The sequence below is a fragment of the Palaemon carinicauda genome, chromosome 6 (genome assembly GCF_036898095.1).
Source record: "Palaemon carinicauda isolate YSFRI2023 chromosome 6, ASM3689809v2, whole genome shotgun sequence".
Taxonomy (NCBI): Eukaryota; Metazoa; Arthropoda; class Malacostraca; order Decapoda; family Palaemonidae; genus Palaemon; species Palaemon carinicauda.
The window spans coordinates 28577258-28596947 of record NC_090730.1 but is presented as its reverse complement, the minus strand read 5'-3'; the positions used below and the strand labels follow the sequence as shown (position 1 = coordinate 28596947).

The 19690-nt window shown below is 42.0% G+C and overlaps 1 protein-coding gene across 2 annotated transcripts in view; it reads left to right on the top strand.

The window, feature by feature from the left end:
- The window catches only part of LOC137642536 (zinc finger FYVE domain-containing protein 1-like), a 164360-nt gene that overhangs the window by 121659 nt on the left and 23011 nt on the right, over positions 1-19690 (top strand). For both annotated transcript variants that reach the window (XM_068375172.1, XM_068375171.1), the window contains exons 12-14: positions 205-358; positions 12319-12447; positions 16783-16966. In XM_068375172.1, coding sequence (XP_068231273.1) covers positions 205-358; positions 12319-12447; positions 16783-16966 — 467 coding nt within the window. The remainder of the gene's footprint in view (positions 1-204; positions 359-12318; positions 12448-16782; positions 16967-19690) is intronic.

Below are 19690 nucleotides of genomic sequence, written 5' to 3'. Positions count from 1 at the left end.
CAAATCCTGTAGTATTTGAGTAATTTTATTATTAAATCTGGTTTTTGTGTGATCAATTTCAAATCCTGTAGTATTTGAGTAATTTTATTGTTAAATTTGGTTTTTGTGTGACCAATTCCATTGATGATGATATAGATGCAATTTTAAATGCTTTCTTTGATTAGCACATATGTGCATTGTACATTTTAAATAATTTTTCTTCAGGTATGTTCTGGAGTGTGAAAAGTGTGGTATTCTATACCGGAGTCGTCAGTACTGGTATGGAAATGAGTCTCCGGATAGAAGTGTTGTTAGGGAGGAATATCAACATGTATGGCCAGGAAGTGTTGTAAGCAATGCAGCTCATGCAGGTAGACAGGTGAGTTTGGTTTATTGTTTACCTTAAATGCACTTGAGATTTTCTGGTTATTAAAAACTTTTGAATCTTGGGGAACAAGAGATATCTGTTATGAAATTATAAGTGTATTGCAAAAAGGTGTATATTGTGAGCAGCCTAGGAAATTTTCATTAATTTTAATAGGTAGATGTATATTTATTTAGCAGTCTAAGAGATCTGCTAAACCTCTTCATTCTCCCCTAGTATCCTGGCTTCTGATCCTTTACTGTTGCCTTCGTTCGAGAGGAAGGCGGTGAAGGACGATGATCTTAATTTAACCATAGGGCAAGACAAAGCAAGTCGGCTTTACCCTTTTTCCCTAGAGAAGTAGGTACAGTATTCCTTCTTGCGGTGAACCTGAAGAAACGTTAGTTTCAGGTGACAATGCAGACAAGAATGGTGCCCTGATGTTATGGCCATCCTCAGATAAGAAAAGTATTCAGTTGAAGGAAAGATTTCTGTAAACCCTGGCGCTATCTAAGAGAAAGTCTTCTCCTCCTCACGAGCCTCTTCTGCTGCACCATTTGAAGAAGCCCAGGGTGTGACCCCCTCTATCCTACCCACCCCCTTGGAGGCACATTTGATCGCCAGTCTTTGCCTTCAGGGGCATCATCACCTTCCGACTTGACATCTTGGGTAAGGGAAGAAAATGCCTTCAGCTTCCTTTGCTTCCCAGTCCATTCCCTACGGCATCAACATTGGTGATGGCTTTGTCTAATTCTATACTCGAGTAAAGAAAACAAAAAAGGAAGATTCCCTTCAGCACAGTTTACTGACTTCCCGGAAGCAATGACAAGAATGTCATTCCTTCTTCAAGGGATCTACTCTCTTCAGCCAGCAAGATGCATATTATTGTGTCTTCAGAAGATAATCTTCTCTCTGTAGAGAGAAATATGATGAGAACTCAGAGAGAATCTGTTCGTGCCTGCTCATACTTAAGAGCAATCACCTGTTCATACCCACTCCTACTTATGAGCAATCACATGTTTGCGCCCGCTCATACTTATGAGCAATCACCTGTTTGTGCCCGCTCATAATTATGAGCAATCACCTGTTGGTGTGCACACCCCTATGAGAGCATGCTCACATGTACATGCAGTTGCTCACCTGTATGCGCATGTACTTTTTAGGTCACATGCGCTATACATTTAGCAAACATTCTTCTGACTTTGAACAATTACCTATATGTATGCTCTCTTATTAGTGCTCTTTCCTACTCTTCAGAGCTTACGTTCTATTCAATTGGCGTGCATGCTGCTGATGTTGAGCATTCACTTGCTCAACTTAGCGAGTATTCATCAGACTTACAGCATTAACATGCTTGTGTATGTTCATCTATCTGCATGCAAGTGGTTAACTGTTCAATTGCCGATCATAAAGAAAACAAGAATATGCGCTTATCTTTTTTTACAGTATTTATCAAAGAAATATAATTATACTCAGTCACCATGAACACCATACTTTGAAACTTATTGAAAGGAAAGGACCTCACTATTATGTACATACCGATGGCTGTGAATCTTCAATGGGTGCTGGCTGTGCTGCAGTATCTTAAGTCAGCCCTCATTACCTGTAAAGCTTCAGTATTTACATCAGAACTATTGGTGATTTTACTAGCAATAGACATTATTAAAGCAATTGAAGATATGGAGAATATCAAGTCTGTTATTTATTCAGATTCAAGAAATGCCATTGAGGCCCTCAATGTTTACACACATAAGAACCAAATAGTATCACAAATTAAGGGGCTTTGTAATAGATTTTATCCTTAAGGGGTATATATTGAATTATTCTGGATTCTGGCTCATGTTGTAATATTTGGTAATGAAAAAGCAGATGCTGCTGCTAAATTAGCCATAAATTTACCCCAACTCAACATTAAACTCCCTGTTAAGGACTATGTAGCCACAATGAATCATTATATAGTAACAAAGTGGCAGATTATTTGGAATAATGAATCAGAAAATAATAACTTGAAACAAACAAAGCCAGTTGTCTTACTATGGGAATCAAGCCAGAGGGATAAAAGGTCAGAAGTAATTTAAAGGGGACCAGCCACCATGCATTAAGATATGCTTCAAAATTCTTAATTTCTACTTATGTTTAGGTATATATTGTGCATTCTTCTCACAAAAATTTTGCATCATTCAGTCCAATACTTTTTTATTTTTTTAGTGAATTGTGATTCTATTAGTTTTTTAAATTTTTATTATCTTGAAAAATATTGTATCAATTTTTTTGAAAACTGTTACAGGATAACTTTCTTATAGATAAATTTTTTTTCTACAGGAGGGAATTCAGACATTATTATAAAAGGGATTTTGACGTCGGAAAAATCTATTTTTGGGTGAGATAGCCATGTCGTCCTGATAGAAGTTCCCTTTGCTGCTTCCTAATGTATAATATTTCTGCAAGTGATATTACAAGAGAATTACCGTCAGGTATCTTGGGGTTCCAACCCCCAGAACGACTATCCGTAGATATCGTGTATGATCAGGGATGTATCCTAAGATAACCATAGATATCTGCACCCCCAATAGACTTTACACAGTCTAATCCACTAAGGGGAAGGATAAGTGAGGAGCCCTTACATATCCTATCACCTTTCGATGTTCTCATATGTCTCTGGCGCTTCATTCCTTTGTTCGCAGATTCATGCTACTGTTCTATTGTTTGTTGTGCTTGTTTTATCAGCTTATTTTGAAGTTTTTCTTCATATGATGGCTTCCTCTCTTTTGTCTAAGTTGAGTACCTACCTCTCTTTGCAGTTTGGTTTAGCTGTAAATGTTTTGGATACCTGCGGGGAAAATTATTTAGCTTTTGCGATTTAGGAAGCCTAAGTGCTTCGAGTACAGTTAGCTTGGGTGTCAGGTTTCATACTTGATCGTCCTTATTTTCGTGTTCACTTGTTTTATTGTGTAAGTTTCACGTTAGCTAGTAGGTTTTTAGCATTGCGATGCTTTGGGCTCTTATTTTGAGTTTGCATTTACATTGTATTTTTGTATTTTATGTTTTTTGTGGGTGTTTGTCAGTTTTGGTTAACCTAGCCTAGAGACGGTAACTTTTCAGTTGAAGACTGTCTCGCCGATGTCGATTTGGTCTATAGTTCCAGACTCTTTGACAGTGGTTTTTCTCTTTGGGGGTGTTTACCTCAGCTATACTAGTTTTCTGAGTTATTTGGTCCACTTGTCGGCGATTTCATTATTATGAATACATTTTTTCAATGAGGGGATTCAGAAATTTTACATATTTTTTAAAGAATATTTATTTCATTTTTTAATTATAAAAATTTAAATATATCATAAAAAGTGAATGTCACCTATTAACAATAATAAAATTTGTGAAAAAATCATATTTTTCATTTAGAATTGGATAATGAATAACAGTTGATTGATTTAATTGTATAATAAGTACATTTCAAAGATATTGGCCTTCAAAGATTTTTAGTGTAATACTGTATTAGTTTTCCTTTGAAGAATTTAAGTAATAACATCAATAGTACCCTACCTGTGTTATAATTCGATCTGAGTTATAGATTCCATCTGTTCCATTGCTTATTCTTGCATTATGGCTCTTGCCCTGTGAATCAGCAAATACTCTACCCAGAATGTCATGATGCATCCAAGTTAAATTCTCCTTCCTTTTCATGCTGAATGAAGATACATTCTGTTACTTGGTATGTTTATTGCTTTTAAAATGTACATTGGAATTACAGTATAATAAAAGCAAAGCGCTCATGAAAACATGCAAAACTACTATATTTACAATTATAAACAAAGTGACTTAATTACTTTGAAGTATCTATGGGACAACTCACTCAAGTGAGCTGTCAAAGCTGTGTCATAATTTTATGAGAGCTGGTAACTCTCCTTTAGATGTGTGAATGTCAGATGTAACTTTATAATTATATTATGGGTATACCAAAATAGCCATACAAATGATACATCTGTCAAACTTAGGATAGCAGATGATGTAATTAGGAAGATGTCATCATGAAATAAAGCTGTACAGTATATCTTTTATTTACCAAGATAATTAAAGGGAACTTCTTGGTTAGATATACAGTATATGTTTTACTCCACACACAAAGTAATTTGTTTTTCAATGTCTGAGAAAAGATTGTGAATTTGTCAAAACAAAACTGATATCACAAATTTTAAGTAATTTGTATTTTTCCTAACAGTACTTACCTCGAACTACTTTCTTAGGAGTACCTGGGATCTTCTCCCATCCGACCAGAGTTTTGTGTAGTTTACCCTACTTCCATTTTCTGTGAGGGCTAACCTCAGGCGGATGGATACGTGCCCTGAGGCTAAGCCTGGGTCAGGAAGTTTGCTAGCTTGGGTCTCTACCCTTAGTAAGTTCTTGGTTGCTTAGTTACCTAAAGGGTCAGTAAGGCACTCGGTGCAGGAAGGGCGGGCCATTACCCGAAAGTAGTTCGAGGTAAGTACTGTTAGGAAAAATACAAATTACTTAAAATTTGTGATTTGTTCCAACACGGAGTACTTACCTCGAACTACTTTCTTAGGAGACTTACACTTTAGGAGGTGGGAGTATCCTTCTCGACCCATAGACCTGGCTAAGCAGTATGAGTGGAACCTAGATAGGGATCTAGGTTCAGAGCTGATCAGAAAACGAAACATAGGAGAAACTACACAAAGAGCTCATGTTAGTGTCTAAGTAACTCACCTGTGCAAGAATTCCTCGGATACATGTCCTTTCGATGATCATGTGTCTTGAGAGCTGGTTCAGGGGCTACCTGAGACTATCTTCGAGTGGAAGAGGGGGGAAGGAAGAGCAAGGGGGTTTAGGGAAACGAACCTGTCTCTCTTGGTCTTACTACCCGCGATTGTACCTGGGGCTATGCCGTTAAATAGCTTGGAGCGCAGAGATGACTGTTCCTATTGGGAACCCGTCTAGGGACTTCCTCGAGCATTCCTTCAGATAGTGAGCCGTGAAGGTAGACTGGTTAGCCCAGGTGCCAGCTTTAAGGATCTGACCCACTGCCATGTTCTTTTTGAAAGCTAAGGAGGTACTTAGACCCCTAATGTCGTGGGGCCTGGGTTTACCCGGCAGGGGAACACCCACCCTACTATAAGCCCTGATAATCACCTGTCTCAGCCGGAAGGATATAGTGTTCTACGAGACCGGCTTTTTCACTGGACCTGTGGAGACGAAAAGGCTCTTGATACCAGGGCGGAGTCTAGCCGTCCTCTCCAGGTATTTCCTTACGGCTCTGACAGGGCACAACTTTAAGTCCTTCGGGTTGTCTGAACGAGGAATTGCTGGTATAGAGAAGCCCTCGAATCTGGGATTCCAAACTGCTGGATTCTGGGTCTTGGCTACAAAAGTCGGGACGAACTTGAAGGAAAGCTCACGCCAGCCCTTCGAGTGTGAGACCTCGTAAGACAGTCCGGGAATCTCGCCCACCCTTTTTGCTGAGGCCATCGCCAGCAGAAAAACAGTCTTGAGGGTGAGATCCCTGTCCACGATGTCTTTCAGGGGTTCGAACGGGGGTTCACTTAACATCTTCAGGATCCTCGCCACATCCCACTGCGGCACTCTGACGGCTTGAGGGGGGCACGCTTGCGCTCGAAACTCCTGATGAGCATCGAGATATGCCTCGAGGACCCCAGATCGATGCCTTTCAGGAGGTAGACTTGGCTTAAGGCTGCACGGACTCCCTTGATGGTTGGAATAGACATACCGACCACGTCCCTGAGGTATACCCTTAAAGTCCGCAATCTCCGGATTGGAGGCCCTCAGGGGCTTCATGTTCCTGGAGGAGCACCACTTCGTGAAAGTGGCCCACATAGCTTGATATACCGCTGCCAATGAACGCCTCAGATATCCAGACATCCTTTCTGCCGTTCCCGCTGAATAGCCTTCCTTCCTCAGGAGACGCTTGATAACCTCCACACGTGAAGGTGGAGGGACCAAGGGTTCTTGTGGAACCTTTGGAAGTGGGGCTGCCGGAGAAGGTCCGGTCTGTCCGGGAGAGGCCACGGCGGAAGGCACGCTAGTTCTTTTAGGTCCACGAACCACTCTCTCTCCGGCCACCAGGGCGCTACCAAAGTCATCCTCAGGTTGTGGGCCCTCCTTACCCTGTTGAGCACTTGTCTGAGCATCGCGAAAGGGGGGAAGGCGTATACGTCTAGATTGTCCCAGGGATGTTGGAAGGCGTCCTTTAACGCCGCCTTTGGGTCTGGGACAGGAGAACAGAATACGGGGAGTTGAGCATTCAGTCTTGTTGCGAAGAGATCCATCACTGGCGAGCCCCATTTCTGGATGATGAGCTTGGCTACCTCTGGGTGCAGGGACTATTCGGTTCCTACCACTTGTCCCATCCTGCTGAGGCCGTCGGCTTGGACGTTCCTTTTTCCTGGAATGAACCTCGCTGTGATTGTGATCTGCTCTGACTCAGCCCAATCCAGAAGTTCCAACGTGAGATCGCACAACTCCCTCGATTTCTGTCCTACCTGCTTCTTTACGTATGCCACCACTGTGGCGTTGTCGCACATCAGTGCCACGGTGTTTTCCCGGAGCAGATTGACGAACTGCAGGCACGCCCTTCGAACTGCCCTCATCTCTTGGGCCTTCTCTACCTCCGTCCAACTGCCTCTTGCTGACCTTCCGAGGAGATGGGCACCCCACCCCTCCTTGGACGTGTCTGTGAACAGGAGCATTTCGGGGGGCTCGGCTGCGAAGGGCATCCCCTTGAGGCTGTTCGTTCGGTCTTGCCACTATTCCAGGACTTCCTTCGTTTCCGGGAGAACGGGAACCACCTTGTGGGGGGAATCCTTCTGGTTCCAGAGTTCCTTCAGATTCCATTGGACGTTTCTGAGCTTGAGCCTCCCTTGGGGAACCAGTTTCTCCAATGATACGAGGTGGCCTATTAACCTCTGCCAGTCCTTCGCCCTCCTGGGCTGTTCCGATATGAAGGGGCGGAGAATCTGGTCCAAGTTGTTCAACCTCTTCCCCAAGGGAAAGGCTCTCACCAAACGGGAATCTAGGACCATCCCGAGGTAGGTCATCCTGGTGGAGGGCGACAGATGAGACTTCTCCAGGTTGATGGTGATGCCCAGAACCTTGCAGAATTGCAGTAGCTCCACACCTTGTTCCCTCAGTACTACCTCTGAGGATGAAAGCAGCAACCAGTTGTCTAGATAATGAATCAGGTGGATGCCCCATTCATGCGCCCAAACTGAGACTGTTGTGAAGACCCTCGTGAAGACCTGCGGTGCTGTGGACAGTCCAAAGCAGAGGGACTTGAACTGCAATGTCTGGGTACCCCATTTCACCCGAAGGTACTTCCTGCTGGAGGGGTGAACTGGAATTTGGAAATACTGTGTGTCCTTGAGGTCTATGGACATCATGAAGTCCCCTTCCCTCAAGGACTCCAGGACCGACTTTGGGGTGTCCATCTTGAAGTCGGTCTTGCACACAAACTTGTTGAGGGCTGAGAGGTCTATGATCGGCCTCCAGCCTCCCGTTACCTTCTCCACTAGGAAGAGCCGACTGTAGAAGCCCGGGCTCAGTTCTTGTACCGTTTCCAACGCTCCCTTCGCCAGCATCGCTGATACTTCCTCTTGCAAGGCCGTCCTCTTCAAGGGGTCCTTGGGAACTAACCACTCCGGCCGAAGATCTGGAATTAAGGGCGGGGGTTCTGCTAGGAATGGTAATCTGTACCCTTCCTTTAATACTGTTTCTGTCCACGGGTCTGCCCCGTGGTTCTTCCATGCTTGCCAAAAACGTCTGAGGCATCCCCCTACCTGAGGCTTGGGCAGGAGTAGGGGGCCTCTCTCCCTATCTCCTTCTGGAGGATCGACTTGTACGTCCTCTCCTGGAGGCCGCGTATGAAGTCCTAAAGGAGGCCGGGGCTGCAGCTGCTCCCCTACGGGAGGGCTGCGAAGGCTGCGACCAAGAAGCTGTTGGGGCGTCTCTCCTGGGCTGGCTAGGCGAGGCCCTAGGAGGAGGAGGAACATCTGGCGGAGGTCTTCTGTGGATGGGTCTCCACAGTGACTGGGGTCTGGGTTCACCCATGTCTTTACGTTTTTGGACCTTTTCCATGATCTCCTCTGCTGCCTTCAAGGGGAAGAGAGGATCATCCCACAGGGGTAGGCTCCTCAGAGCCCTCGCTTCCCTGTCCGGAATCCTCCTGGTCATCTTATTTAGGACAGTGTCCCTCCTACGAAAAACCCAGTTGGCTGATTGGGCTAGGGACTGGTAGGATAAGAACTTAAGCGCTCTACCTCCCGAGATAATCGGCTCCTTCAGTAGAGCCTGATTCCCCGGGACTGAGAGGTTGTAGAAGGACTGGATTCCTACGAGGGCGAACGCCCACCAGTCCAGCCAGGAGGTGACGTTGGCTAGGTCCTTAGCCATCTCCTCCATCATCGTCGCCTCTGACTGGGAGAAGCAGACTGGGGCTGTCGAGGCTCTGTCTTCCGGTGCTCCTTGGCCTAATACTTCAAGGGAGGCTTCCATCATGCAGGCCCCTGGCCGCTGTCCCTCTGGCAGGTAAATTTTGCTCTGGGACCTCAGGCCCTGTAGCAACTTTGAGGAACTCTGTGATTTGGGGGCCTCTGCATTGTTAGCTACGATCTTGTTGACTTGAGCTCTACCAAGCCTCACGTCCCTGGCCACCGGAAGAGCTAACGAAGGTCTTTGCTGGACCGGGGCCTCCATTAGCCTATTGAGGCTAGAGCGCCAGGCATCTTCGGTGGAGGGTTCGGGCTCCTCTATCCTGTGGTGCCTCCTAATGAGTCCGATCACCCTCCTATATGCCGAGTCCTCCGCTGCTGCGCCATCTAAGTTGTCGTCCGCGTCCTCCGTCTGGCGGCCTGCCTCTCTATACGGAGCTACACCGACGGGGGCCTCCATGTAAGGTTCCGGACGCAGGACGGGCATTGCCGTGGCGGCGAGGGCCTCCGTCCTAGGTCTGTCCTTCGTCATGAAGGACCAGGCTTCCGTGGGCTTGCAAGACGGAGGAAGCCGTCTCTCCATCTCCCGTCGATGAGGCACTACTTTGGAGGACAAGACGAGGCTGCCCGACCGAAGGGGCTACTCCCTCCGCTGGGCGGATTGAGTCGGGACCTTCGCAGTCTTACGCCTGTCCGATGAGGTCAGCGAGGCCGAGTCCCTCCGAGGTTCGAGGTTGTGGCTGGAGGTGAACCTCTCCGGGGACCTGTCTCTAGGGCGCCAACCTGAAGTGCTTGGGACCGAAGTAAAGTCAACAAGCTTACTACGGGGAATGACCACCCATTCTTCCCCCAGCGACCTACTCCTCCTGAATTTCATCCTGGGGGACCTGGATCGTCTTCTTCCGTGGCGAGACCTGGAGCGCGAGCGAGAACGGGAATGCCTCCGACGGGGTTTCTTCCGGTCTTCACCTTCCGAGGAATTGGAGGCCGCTGCTATCGACGAATCTGAAGAGTCTCCGTAGCTCGTCCGTGGGGCAGGGGCATGAAGAGATGGCGGCTGAACGACCTGATGGACCACGGAAGGCGTGGGCTGGAGAAACACATCTGGAAGTGAAGACGGTGGCGCTGGGGGAGAGCGTGGGCGCCCTACGTCGGGAACCAGGTTCTGAGGCCTTCCTCCAACCTCAACGGGGACCTGCAGGGCGTCCTCGGAGGTACCCATTCGAGGTAATCTGATGGGAGTGAGACTTCCTTCTCGGGGGTGCCTTCAGCTGCAGAGGTACCTGAAAAACATACCCATGATGCGGGTGAAGAAGCAGGGACATTTTTACTCCACATTGGGTCATCCGATGAGATGTGACCAGCAAGTACCAGGGCACCGTCTCTAGAACCCCCACTAAACTCACCTTCAGGCCCCCCGCCAGCTGGGAATGAAGCTGCTACCCCGCTATCATGAATAATAGACTCCTGGGGAAGAACCACTGGCTTTTTCCCCGCAACGGACTTAACTCGTCCCCTACTCTGGGTAGGGGAAGGTGGTAGAGAAACTCTTTCCGGAGGCTCTCCTGGTGACGTCAAGCGAGAAGAGGTGCTAGCCTTCTTGGGCGACCTCTTGGAAGACTTCTTCTTCTTCGTACCAAACTGTACCCACTGTATTTCACTCCACGATTCACACTCTGGGCACGTGTCCGACGGAGAACACGCTCTGCCCCTGCACGACGAGCACAAGGAGTGAGGATCTACCTCCGGCTTGGACAGGAACGCACCACCCGACTTCCCGGCCATAGGCCCAGGACAACGGCGGGGATGCTCCATCACGCACTAGCAATACACCGTAAGACGCAGGAACACAGCGGGAAAGAATAAGAAAGCACAAGATTAACACGTGAGACTGCGGGAACACAAAGGGAAACCACAAGGTTAACGCTCGAGACCTTGGTGACACAAAGGGAAAGCACAGGGATACCGCGTGAAGACCACGTGGGACACAAAGGGGTCGGGGACACAAAGGGTCGCACTGAAATAAGGAGAGCGTCGAGATGAGATTGCAACGTGACCAGAGAACTTACTGAGGGTCGAGACCCAAGCTAGCACGCTTCCTGACCCGGGCTTAGCCTCAGGGCACGTATCCATCCACCTGAGGTTAGCCCTCACAGAAAACGGAAGTAGGGTAAACTACACAAAACTCTGGTCGGATGGGAGGAGATCCCAGGTACTCCTAAGAAAGTAGTTCGAGGTAAGTACTCCGTGTTGGAACAACTATGGATTTTTAATGTGTACACCTTATGAAATTTTTCAGAAGTCCAATGAGTGTGTGACACTGACACTATTTTAATCATCCAACATATATTTTGTGAAATTACAGTTTCTAAAGACAGATATTAAAGTTTTAGTCAGAAAACTTTCAATTGACATTTTATCTGATTCTGAGTATGTTTGTCTTTTTAAGATTTTAAGATTTTTAAGAAACACAGGCTTCATAGATAAACTTGCAAAGGTTTTAATAACTAATTTATTTTTTCATTTTACATATATTTCATCTCTCAAATTTATTAGGACCAGCTCTGTATGATCAAGTTTGACTCATTGGGATGGTAAATCTCCACCCAGTATTAAATAAGTTGAATGAACTGTATTTTAGTCATATTTATAATATTTCTGATATCTGTTTTATTAACTAACGTAATATCTTTAAATGATATGATATCAGATATGTCAAATGCTACACACTTTAGTTTTAGATTGTAAGGCTTCCTTTTAACAGATAAATCTTTAAAAGGATTATAATCTGATAACAGTTATGTTCTTATCAAAACATAAGGGAATAACTCATAGTGCTTCTGGCAAAATACCTGAAAATAGCCTAAAACAAGAAATTTTCTTGCTGTTTTATTTTTTATCTGATATAATTAATTCTTTTCAAATAAAAAAGAATTGCAAACTAAGTAATGTATGGGCTATAAGAAAAAAAACTATGATCCGAATGATATATTTCACAAAGTACCTCAATATAGTAGCATTATTGTACCAAAGTTAGCCTTTGTTAATTTGAAATTGAAGATCAAAGACAGTTTAGTTATTATTGAAATCATACAGTGATCATGGTACCTTTTCTAGACTTCTTCTATTTCAAGCAGGTCCTGCTATTCCTCATGTTGTGTACTTGCATATCCTTAAGGCTTGTTAGCTTCATTATTGAACATGACATTACCACCCTTATGAGCCAAGATAGGTTGGGGTATTGGGGGCTTATGAAAGGTTACTCGCTGTCATGTATCGTTATGTAAAGTTATGAATCCATTATTTCTTTGTAAATGTAAGCTTAACCATAAAATCATAAGTTAAGGCTTTCAAGCAATTCATTGTTTGTATGATGTGAATTGCAAGGTTATTTCAAAGGTTTACAAGTTATAAAGATTAAATAAACCAATGAAGATTTATGTTTACTTATTACTGAATTTCCTCTTAATTCAAAATAACAATTAATTTCCTCTTGATTCAAAATAACATAATTTTCAGGTATTGGAAGGAGTTGCTGCCTTGGGCACTGCAATATCCACAATTTCTGCCCCGCCTGCTAAAGTAGTTTCATCTTGGTTAACAGATCAAGTCAACCCTGTCTATTGGAGGCCAAACCATCTTTGTACGGTATGTTATATTTCAAATAAAATCTTTTAAATATATTTTTTTATCTGTTTGGTATTTTCAATTATGAATAGTACTAAGAAATGGCTACAATACATCAATATGCTGAAGGGTTGTGAGTTAATGATTGAATTGCTGTCCTTATCATTGGTATCGTCAATTATGAATAGTTCAGAAAAAGGCTACAGTATATCAGTAATATGGTCAATGGTTGTGTGTGTTGATTATTGTTATCCCTATCATTTTCATCAGTATTGTCATGGAGCTCATAGGCAACGCATCTCAAGAAAATCAACTAAAGAGCTTGGACAAGTGATCTGGAAGTTTCTTGTGTTGTCTGCTATGGTAGCTAGACAGTAGAGTTTCGAGGTCCTTTTGGTTTATCTGTTATTGTGTGGGGTGTTTAGTGATTTCAGGTGGTGTGATACCTTTTATTAAGAGGGCAGTTGAATCTTATCACGATGGCCACAAAACACTGTTCACCACTGGAATCTCAACTCTATAGTCAGCTCCAATTGCTACACCCTAGCACACAATTTCTAGTAATAGCTAAACCAAGTCAATAGTCCCACTACCTTGTGGGTTAGTCTCTGGAGACAATAGCTACGCTCATTGATGAAAGATTCTGGATACTTAGTGTTGTGACTTAGGCTGTCCCCAGTATCAGGGCTGCCTGAAAGTTTCTCCTTGCCATCTGACAATAGGTGGCTCTGTCAAGTTTGAGAACTTAGTCCCATGCTAAGCCTTCTTTTCTCATTAAAGTTTTTTAGGACAAGCACCAAGTTCTTACCTTGTCAATTCCCCCAAACAGAGTTCCACTGGCTCTGGGACAGGGTGGTTGAAGCCAGTACATGTTGGGACTTTCATATTACCTAAGTCCAGCATGAAAGGCGATGTATGATGGATTCAGGTAATAGTGAGAGGGCAAATTTTAGAGTGGCACTTGTCTTAGGCTGTTCTGGTAGGTCCAGATATTTAGTTTTAGGTATTTATTATCCCCTTTTATGTAATAATATATCCAAAAGGTTCAAAAGTCAAACCTTTTAAATACTGTTCTGTAAGCTCACATCTAATTACCAAAAAACAACCTTATTACTGGAAGCTTTTTAATACTAAAAGCCTTAAACACATCTGTTATAATATCTGAGACATACAGATCTAATCCTATTATAATACCTGAAATAGATACTGTAGAGCTAATCCAAGATACTTGTAGAGAATAAGTGCTGAGATTTGAAATTATTTTCATAAAATAGTCCAGCGGCAATGATCCCGAGGTTGTGGAGTGTGGTAAGGAAAGTCCCTTGCAAATTATGGATATTGTTAGTTAGGTAGTGGTTTCACTAGAGATTTCAGATTACCCATAGTATATGCAGCGAAGGAAAAGGATTAATCCATTCTGGTTGTGGAGTTGTTGGTGTTGTTATTATTATTGTTATTATTATTAGTATTATTATTAGTAATAATATTATTATTATTGTTTATTATTTATTATCATCATCATTATCATCCAAGCTACAAGCCTATATGGATAGTGGCCTAAGGGCTCCAACAGGGAAAATTATCCCAGTGAGGAAACAAAATAGGGAAATAAGCAAGCTACATAAGAAGTAATGAATGAGGGAGATTTGAGGAAGAAATATTGTTATCATTATTATTATTATTACAAGCCAAGCTAGAACGCCTAGTTGGAAAAGCAAGATGCTGTAAACCCAAGGGCTCCAAAAGGGAAAAATAGCCCAGCGAGGAAAGGGAATAAGGAAATAAATATGATATAAGAGAAGTAATAAATAATAAAAATAAAATATTTTAAGAACAATAACGATATTAAATTAGATCTCTTATATATAGACTATACAAACTTTAAAACAAGCAAGAGGAAGAGAAGGAAGATAGAACAGCATGTTTGAGTGTACCCTCAAGTAAGTTTCTCTGCTTTTAAGGCCAGTGTAACAATGTGCAGAGCAAAGACTCGGTGAGTATTGTCACAGAACTTGCCACAGCATCTCCGTATCTTCAACAGGCCACAACTGCCATTCTCGATTGAGTGGGACAGAATGCATTCCACCACCCTACATGAGGCTAGGGAAGCAGGCGGGTTTTTGGAGACGGCCTTTATTTATTTATTTTTTTTTTTTTTTGCATGAGGCTAGGGAAGCAGGCGGGTTTTTGGAGACGGCCTTTATTTATTTATTTTTTTTTTTTTTTTGCATGAGGCTAGGGAAGCAGGCGAGTTTTTGGAGACGACAACACTTTTTTTTTTTTTTTCTCTCTCCAATGTTCTGAAACCAAGCACAACCTGTGATCCACACTTCTCATCCCTGTGTGAGAAGATAAACTAACCAGTCTGATTCTTACCACACAAAGATAATTGAAGACTGCTGTCTGCCCAACTTCCCATTATTCCAGTTCCTCTGAAGGACCTGGCTGATTTGGTCCTTCCTCAGGGGCTTCCCCTGCATGGGTAATGAATGTGCTGAGTATCATGCATGAATATTTTAATGCTTGTATTTGTTTTAGGCAATAATCACTCTATGCCTAGACTACCCCGTAAAACTCTGGATGTCCTAAAATTTCATGTTGGCAAAAAATTCCAGTGAAAAAGCAGTTTTCCTCATATAGTGTGTTATATGGATAGATAGAGGATCAGCTTTTATAATTAAAGATGTCCTTAAAATATGGGGTTCCTGTAGAAAGGGGTTTGTTGGTCTGGGTATTTCAAAACAAGCTCTCTTTTAGAGACTTAGAACTCTGTAAATATACTTTTTAAAGTCGACAAAGGACAGAGGTCCGTACTCTAGCACTGAGATATAGAGTGGGTCTTGTCTCTGAAAAGGCTTCTTGTTTTTGGCTAGAAAAAGGAGTCTAGTAGGCAAAATTAAAAGATGACCTGGAATTTTGGTAATAAAGCTGTCATTTCTGCTAAAGTCCTCCAGTTTGCTGACTCTAGCTCCTGAAGCTAATGCTACTAGAATTATAGCTTTTTGTAACAATTTTTTTAGAGGAACTGTGTTGTTGTCCTACTTGGCCAAGAACTCCAGGACCCTATCCAGAGATCAAGAGACCATCGAAGTGGGTGGTGATGGTCTTCTCAAGGCAAAAGATAGGGTGATCTTATGAAAGATGTCTGAGTTGAGATTCATGCTGAAGGCACACTTGATAGGTTCCCTTAGAAGAGATTTATATGATATAATCGATGGGTGGAGCTTCCTCTTCTCAAAGAGGTGGACGAGAAAGGAAGCCAAGAAGTCAGAGGTTATCTGAGGAGGTGACTGATTCTGCTGGAGAGCCAACCATGTCTTCCATACTGATTGATATTGTCTTGTGGATGAAGACCTCTTACAGCTCATCAAATAAGTCAAATTGTCAGCAGAGAATTCTTTTTCGAATATGCGGTAAAGAAAAACCAAGTGTTGAGGTTCCAGGTCAGAAAGGAGGAAACGAAGGTAGTCCACTCTTCCACTTTCTGATACAGCTGTATAGTCTGCGGGAGGTGTAGTTATGGTCAGACAAAGAAGTAATGGGTGCCACAGGCTGTTGGGCTAAAGTGGTGCTATTAGCACAGCCGTCCCTGAAAAATTCTAAAGGGTTTTTGAAGCCTTATAAATTAAACTCGTCAGCGGGAACAGATAAATCGACAACCACCTGTTCCAATCTAGGTTCAGAACATCTTGTTACTGCTTGGGAGCCCACATTTGGAGCTACATAGAGAGGTGGTTTGCGATGCTCTTTTGTAATAAACAGGTCTCTATGGAGATTGGTTGCTAACTGCTGGACCTTCTTAATAGACTTTAAGATAGATCACCTTTTAAAAAAATTTATTGTTTTCTTGATAGCATTTCAAGTCATCAGGGTTGATATGTAAACAATAGGAGAACCATTAAGAAATAATGTCAGGATAGCTAGTATAGTACCTTATATTGAATGACCTCTATCTAAGAAGGTGATTTATGTGTTCGATGGAACTCAGAGATTAATAAATGGAAGAAATATCTCAACTCAAGATATACATATTTATCACGATAGTCTTAGGAGTACCTGAACAGTGATTGAGCTAGGAACAATGTTAAGTTGATTTTATGAAATATTTGTTGTAATGTGGGTTGAATAGTCATTACGGGTAAATGTATACAGTAGTATGTATAGATAAGTTTAAGATTTATTTAAGAAGACAGCATATCTTTAGTGGAACAGCTCTATCTATCATAGATTCTTTTAAATGAATTTTGAAATAAATCCGCTTTTCATTTTTACTAACAAGTGTATCAGTGTATTTTAGGACCATTGCATAGTTGGCTTAATGATCAGTATATTACTTTTGTGAAAATTTTGTTTCAGAACTGTAAGTTGTGCAATGAACCTTTAGAGACAATTCATCACTGCCGAAAGTGTGGGGATGGGTTTTGTGATGGCTGCTCTGATGCCACCATGCCAGTGCCAGAGAAAGGTTGGGGAGATGAACCAGTAAGGGTCTGCAGGTCCTGCTATCGGGATAAACAGTGCAGTGAAGGAAGTGATGAAGGTAAGTTTTTATTTTCCAATGATTTAGTTGTTTGCGAGTAAAAAGGAAATCATGGACTGCCTATCTCTTAGTTTTAATTACATTCAATGTATTTTTAACCAAACTGGAAGTGCAACTTTATTCAAGTGGTGGTTGCATTATCTTTGCTTGTTCATACATTTCTGGAATGGCCATTAGTTATGAAATGCAAAATCACTGTAGTCTAATTTAGAATGGCATTATTATAAGGTATAGACACAAGTATGTTGTACAAAGCCTTTTTTAATCATAATTTTTGCTTGTTCATACATTTGTGGAATGGTAATTATTTATGAAATGCTAAAATTACAGTAGTCTAATTTAGTGTGGCATTATTAGCCTATAAGGTATAGACACAAGTATGTTGTACAAAGCCTTTTTTAATCATTATTTTTGCTTGTTCATACATTAGTGGAATGGTAATTAGTTATGAAATGCAAAAGTTACTACTGTAGCCCCAATTTAGTGTGGCATTATAAGCTATAGACACAAGTACATTGTACAAAGTCTTTTTTCAACAAGTTTCAATTTCTGGTTTAGGTGGTGTTAATTTTTGTAATCCCCATATTTAGTAGGTGGTCATAGGTATTTTTGATTCACCGCAGTTTTAAGCATTATATTAGTATAATATCTTCTTTTGAATTTAGGGTAAACATTGCAACAAATACTACATTTCTGGGCTCAACATGTGTCGCTCCGTGAAATGCTCCTTATAGAACCATTTCTTAATTATAAATACTGCTAAATACACCAGAGAAAAAAGTTGCATGGAATGCCAGGAATATACCCAGCTCGCTCACCCTTATAGGGTGTCGGTATAGTAACTGGGACGTGTTAAAACCACTGTCAGAGGTCCCTTACCAATTAGTCTTCTCCTTCCTCAACATCCCCTGTAACTACGAGGTGCCGTTCTACATCCGGCTACTGCCCGCTACTACAGCTACTGCCCCCCCCCCTTTCCCCCCTCCCCCCCCCCACCACCACCACTACCACTACCCCTACCCATGCTTCTCCCATAATCCCTTTTATACAATTTGTTCAAGTTAATTTGAGCTATTTGGAAATCTGAATGAAACTAGATCATGAACTGGAAGATTTTGACATCACAGAGGGCAAGTAGAAAATATGAAAGCCAGAAAAGTTTAAAAGGGCCTTAGGAAAATGAAAAATTAGAAATCCTTAAGACTATCTAGAATAACTTTTGATTCAATAAAAACAACATGAGAGCCAGTCCTTTTTGGGGCTTACCAGAAAATATAAAACCTGACAAAGGAAGAAATAGAACTAGAAGAGTGATATAAAAGGCCTAAAATAAAGCTATACAGTAGAAAAGTGAATGCATTGCTATGAAAATCTTTAAAAAATTGTATTTTTGTAATAGCATTTATGTCAATACCCACCTCATGTTCATATTGTTTCTCTTGAAACCTGGCTTATATTGACTTATACTAAAAAATCTTCCCTTTTCTTTCTTTTCAGTAGGCTTAGGCCTCTAGTATAGTATTGAGACAATATAGTGACTATTGGCAGTAACCATGGCTTGGGTATGCCATACTGTCATTTGTCCTTTATGCTCTGTTTCGATCTTGTGCTATTAAGTTGACTTTCCATCTCCAGGTTATAAAATTTATTTGTTATTAGTGATTTGAAGAAATATATTCTTCTGGGTTGTTAGTAATTTGTTTATATTTTTCACTGGAATTTTTTTTGGATGATCGTGACCTGCATTCCCATTACTTGCTGTAAGTAATGGGAAGGCCATACTGTTCTGCTTATGGAAAAAATTTTCAGATAATTGCTCACTAAATGAAAAGTTCCAAGTATATAAGAAAACTAACTTTTAGTTCTGGGTGAAATCCAGAGAAGACTAGACTAGTTCATTATAGCTGTGATGTTGACGAAAATGCTACTCCAGCCATTAACGAGTCTAGCTGTGATAATGATTTGCTTGAGAAGACCTCATCATTCTTAGCTTCTTTTGTACAATCTTAGAAGGCCACTGATTCTTTTAGCCAATGTAGAAGTTGACATCTTAACCTGCCCAGTTTCAGACCTTATCCTTACTCTTCAAGTTTAGTGTAGGGGTTCTATTTTATTTACTTTCGATCCTTCTGCTGTTAAAACCATGCATTCAAGCAATCCAGTTTCTGCTATATTAGATCACTAGATTGCAAGAAAGAATACCGAATTGGTAGATTGGATCCTAATATCCCTCCGCTTGCTAAATGCTAAGTAAGCACTCATAAGCAACCTCTTATTTTAAACGTGAATGGCATGCTATATCGTATGGTTTCTTAAGAACAAAATGTACTTGTATCAGATAAATCTGTTTAAGTTTTGGCAAAAACTGATGGGTTTCATCATATTTCGGATGGCAGTGTGTATCTGTTTCATAGAAGCTCGGCCAATGATATATCTCGAGTTTACCCTAACTGTGTAAATGTAGGGGCTAGTACCTCAACTGCCAAGACAAGTTCCTTGCCTAAAGAGTGTGCAAAGTTTCCCTTATAAATCAACAAACAGGAAGACCAATAGGTAATGTCTTGGAAAATCCTTCAGAACAAGATGATGAGAACAAAGGAAGAACCTTACCCTGATAAGGTATCTCCTTTTCAATCAGTATGGAAATTTATTTTTGAAAGGTATCCAAATAAGTTGCTCAAGGTAATTCCTGATTCTTACTCTTCTAAGTCATCAGAAGTGGCC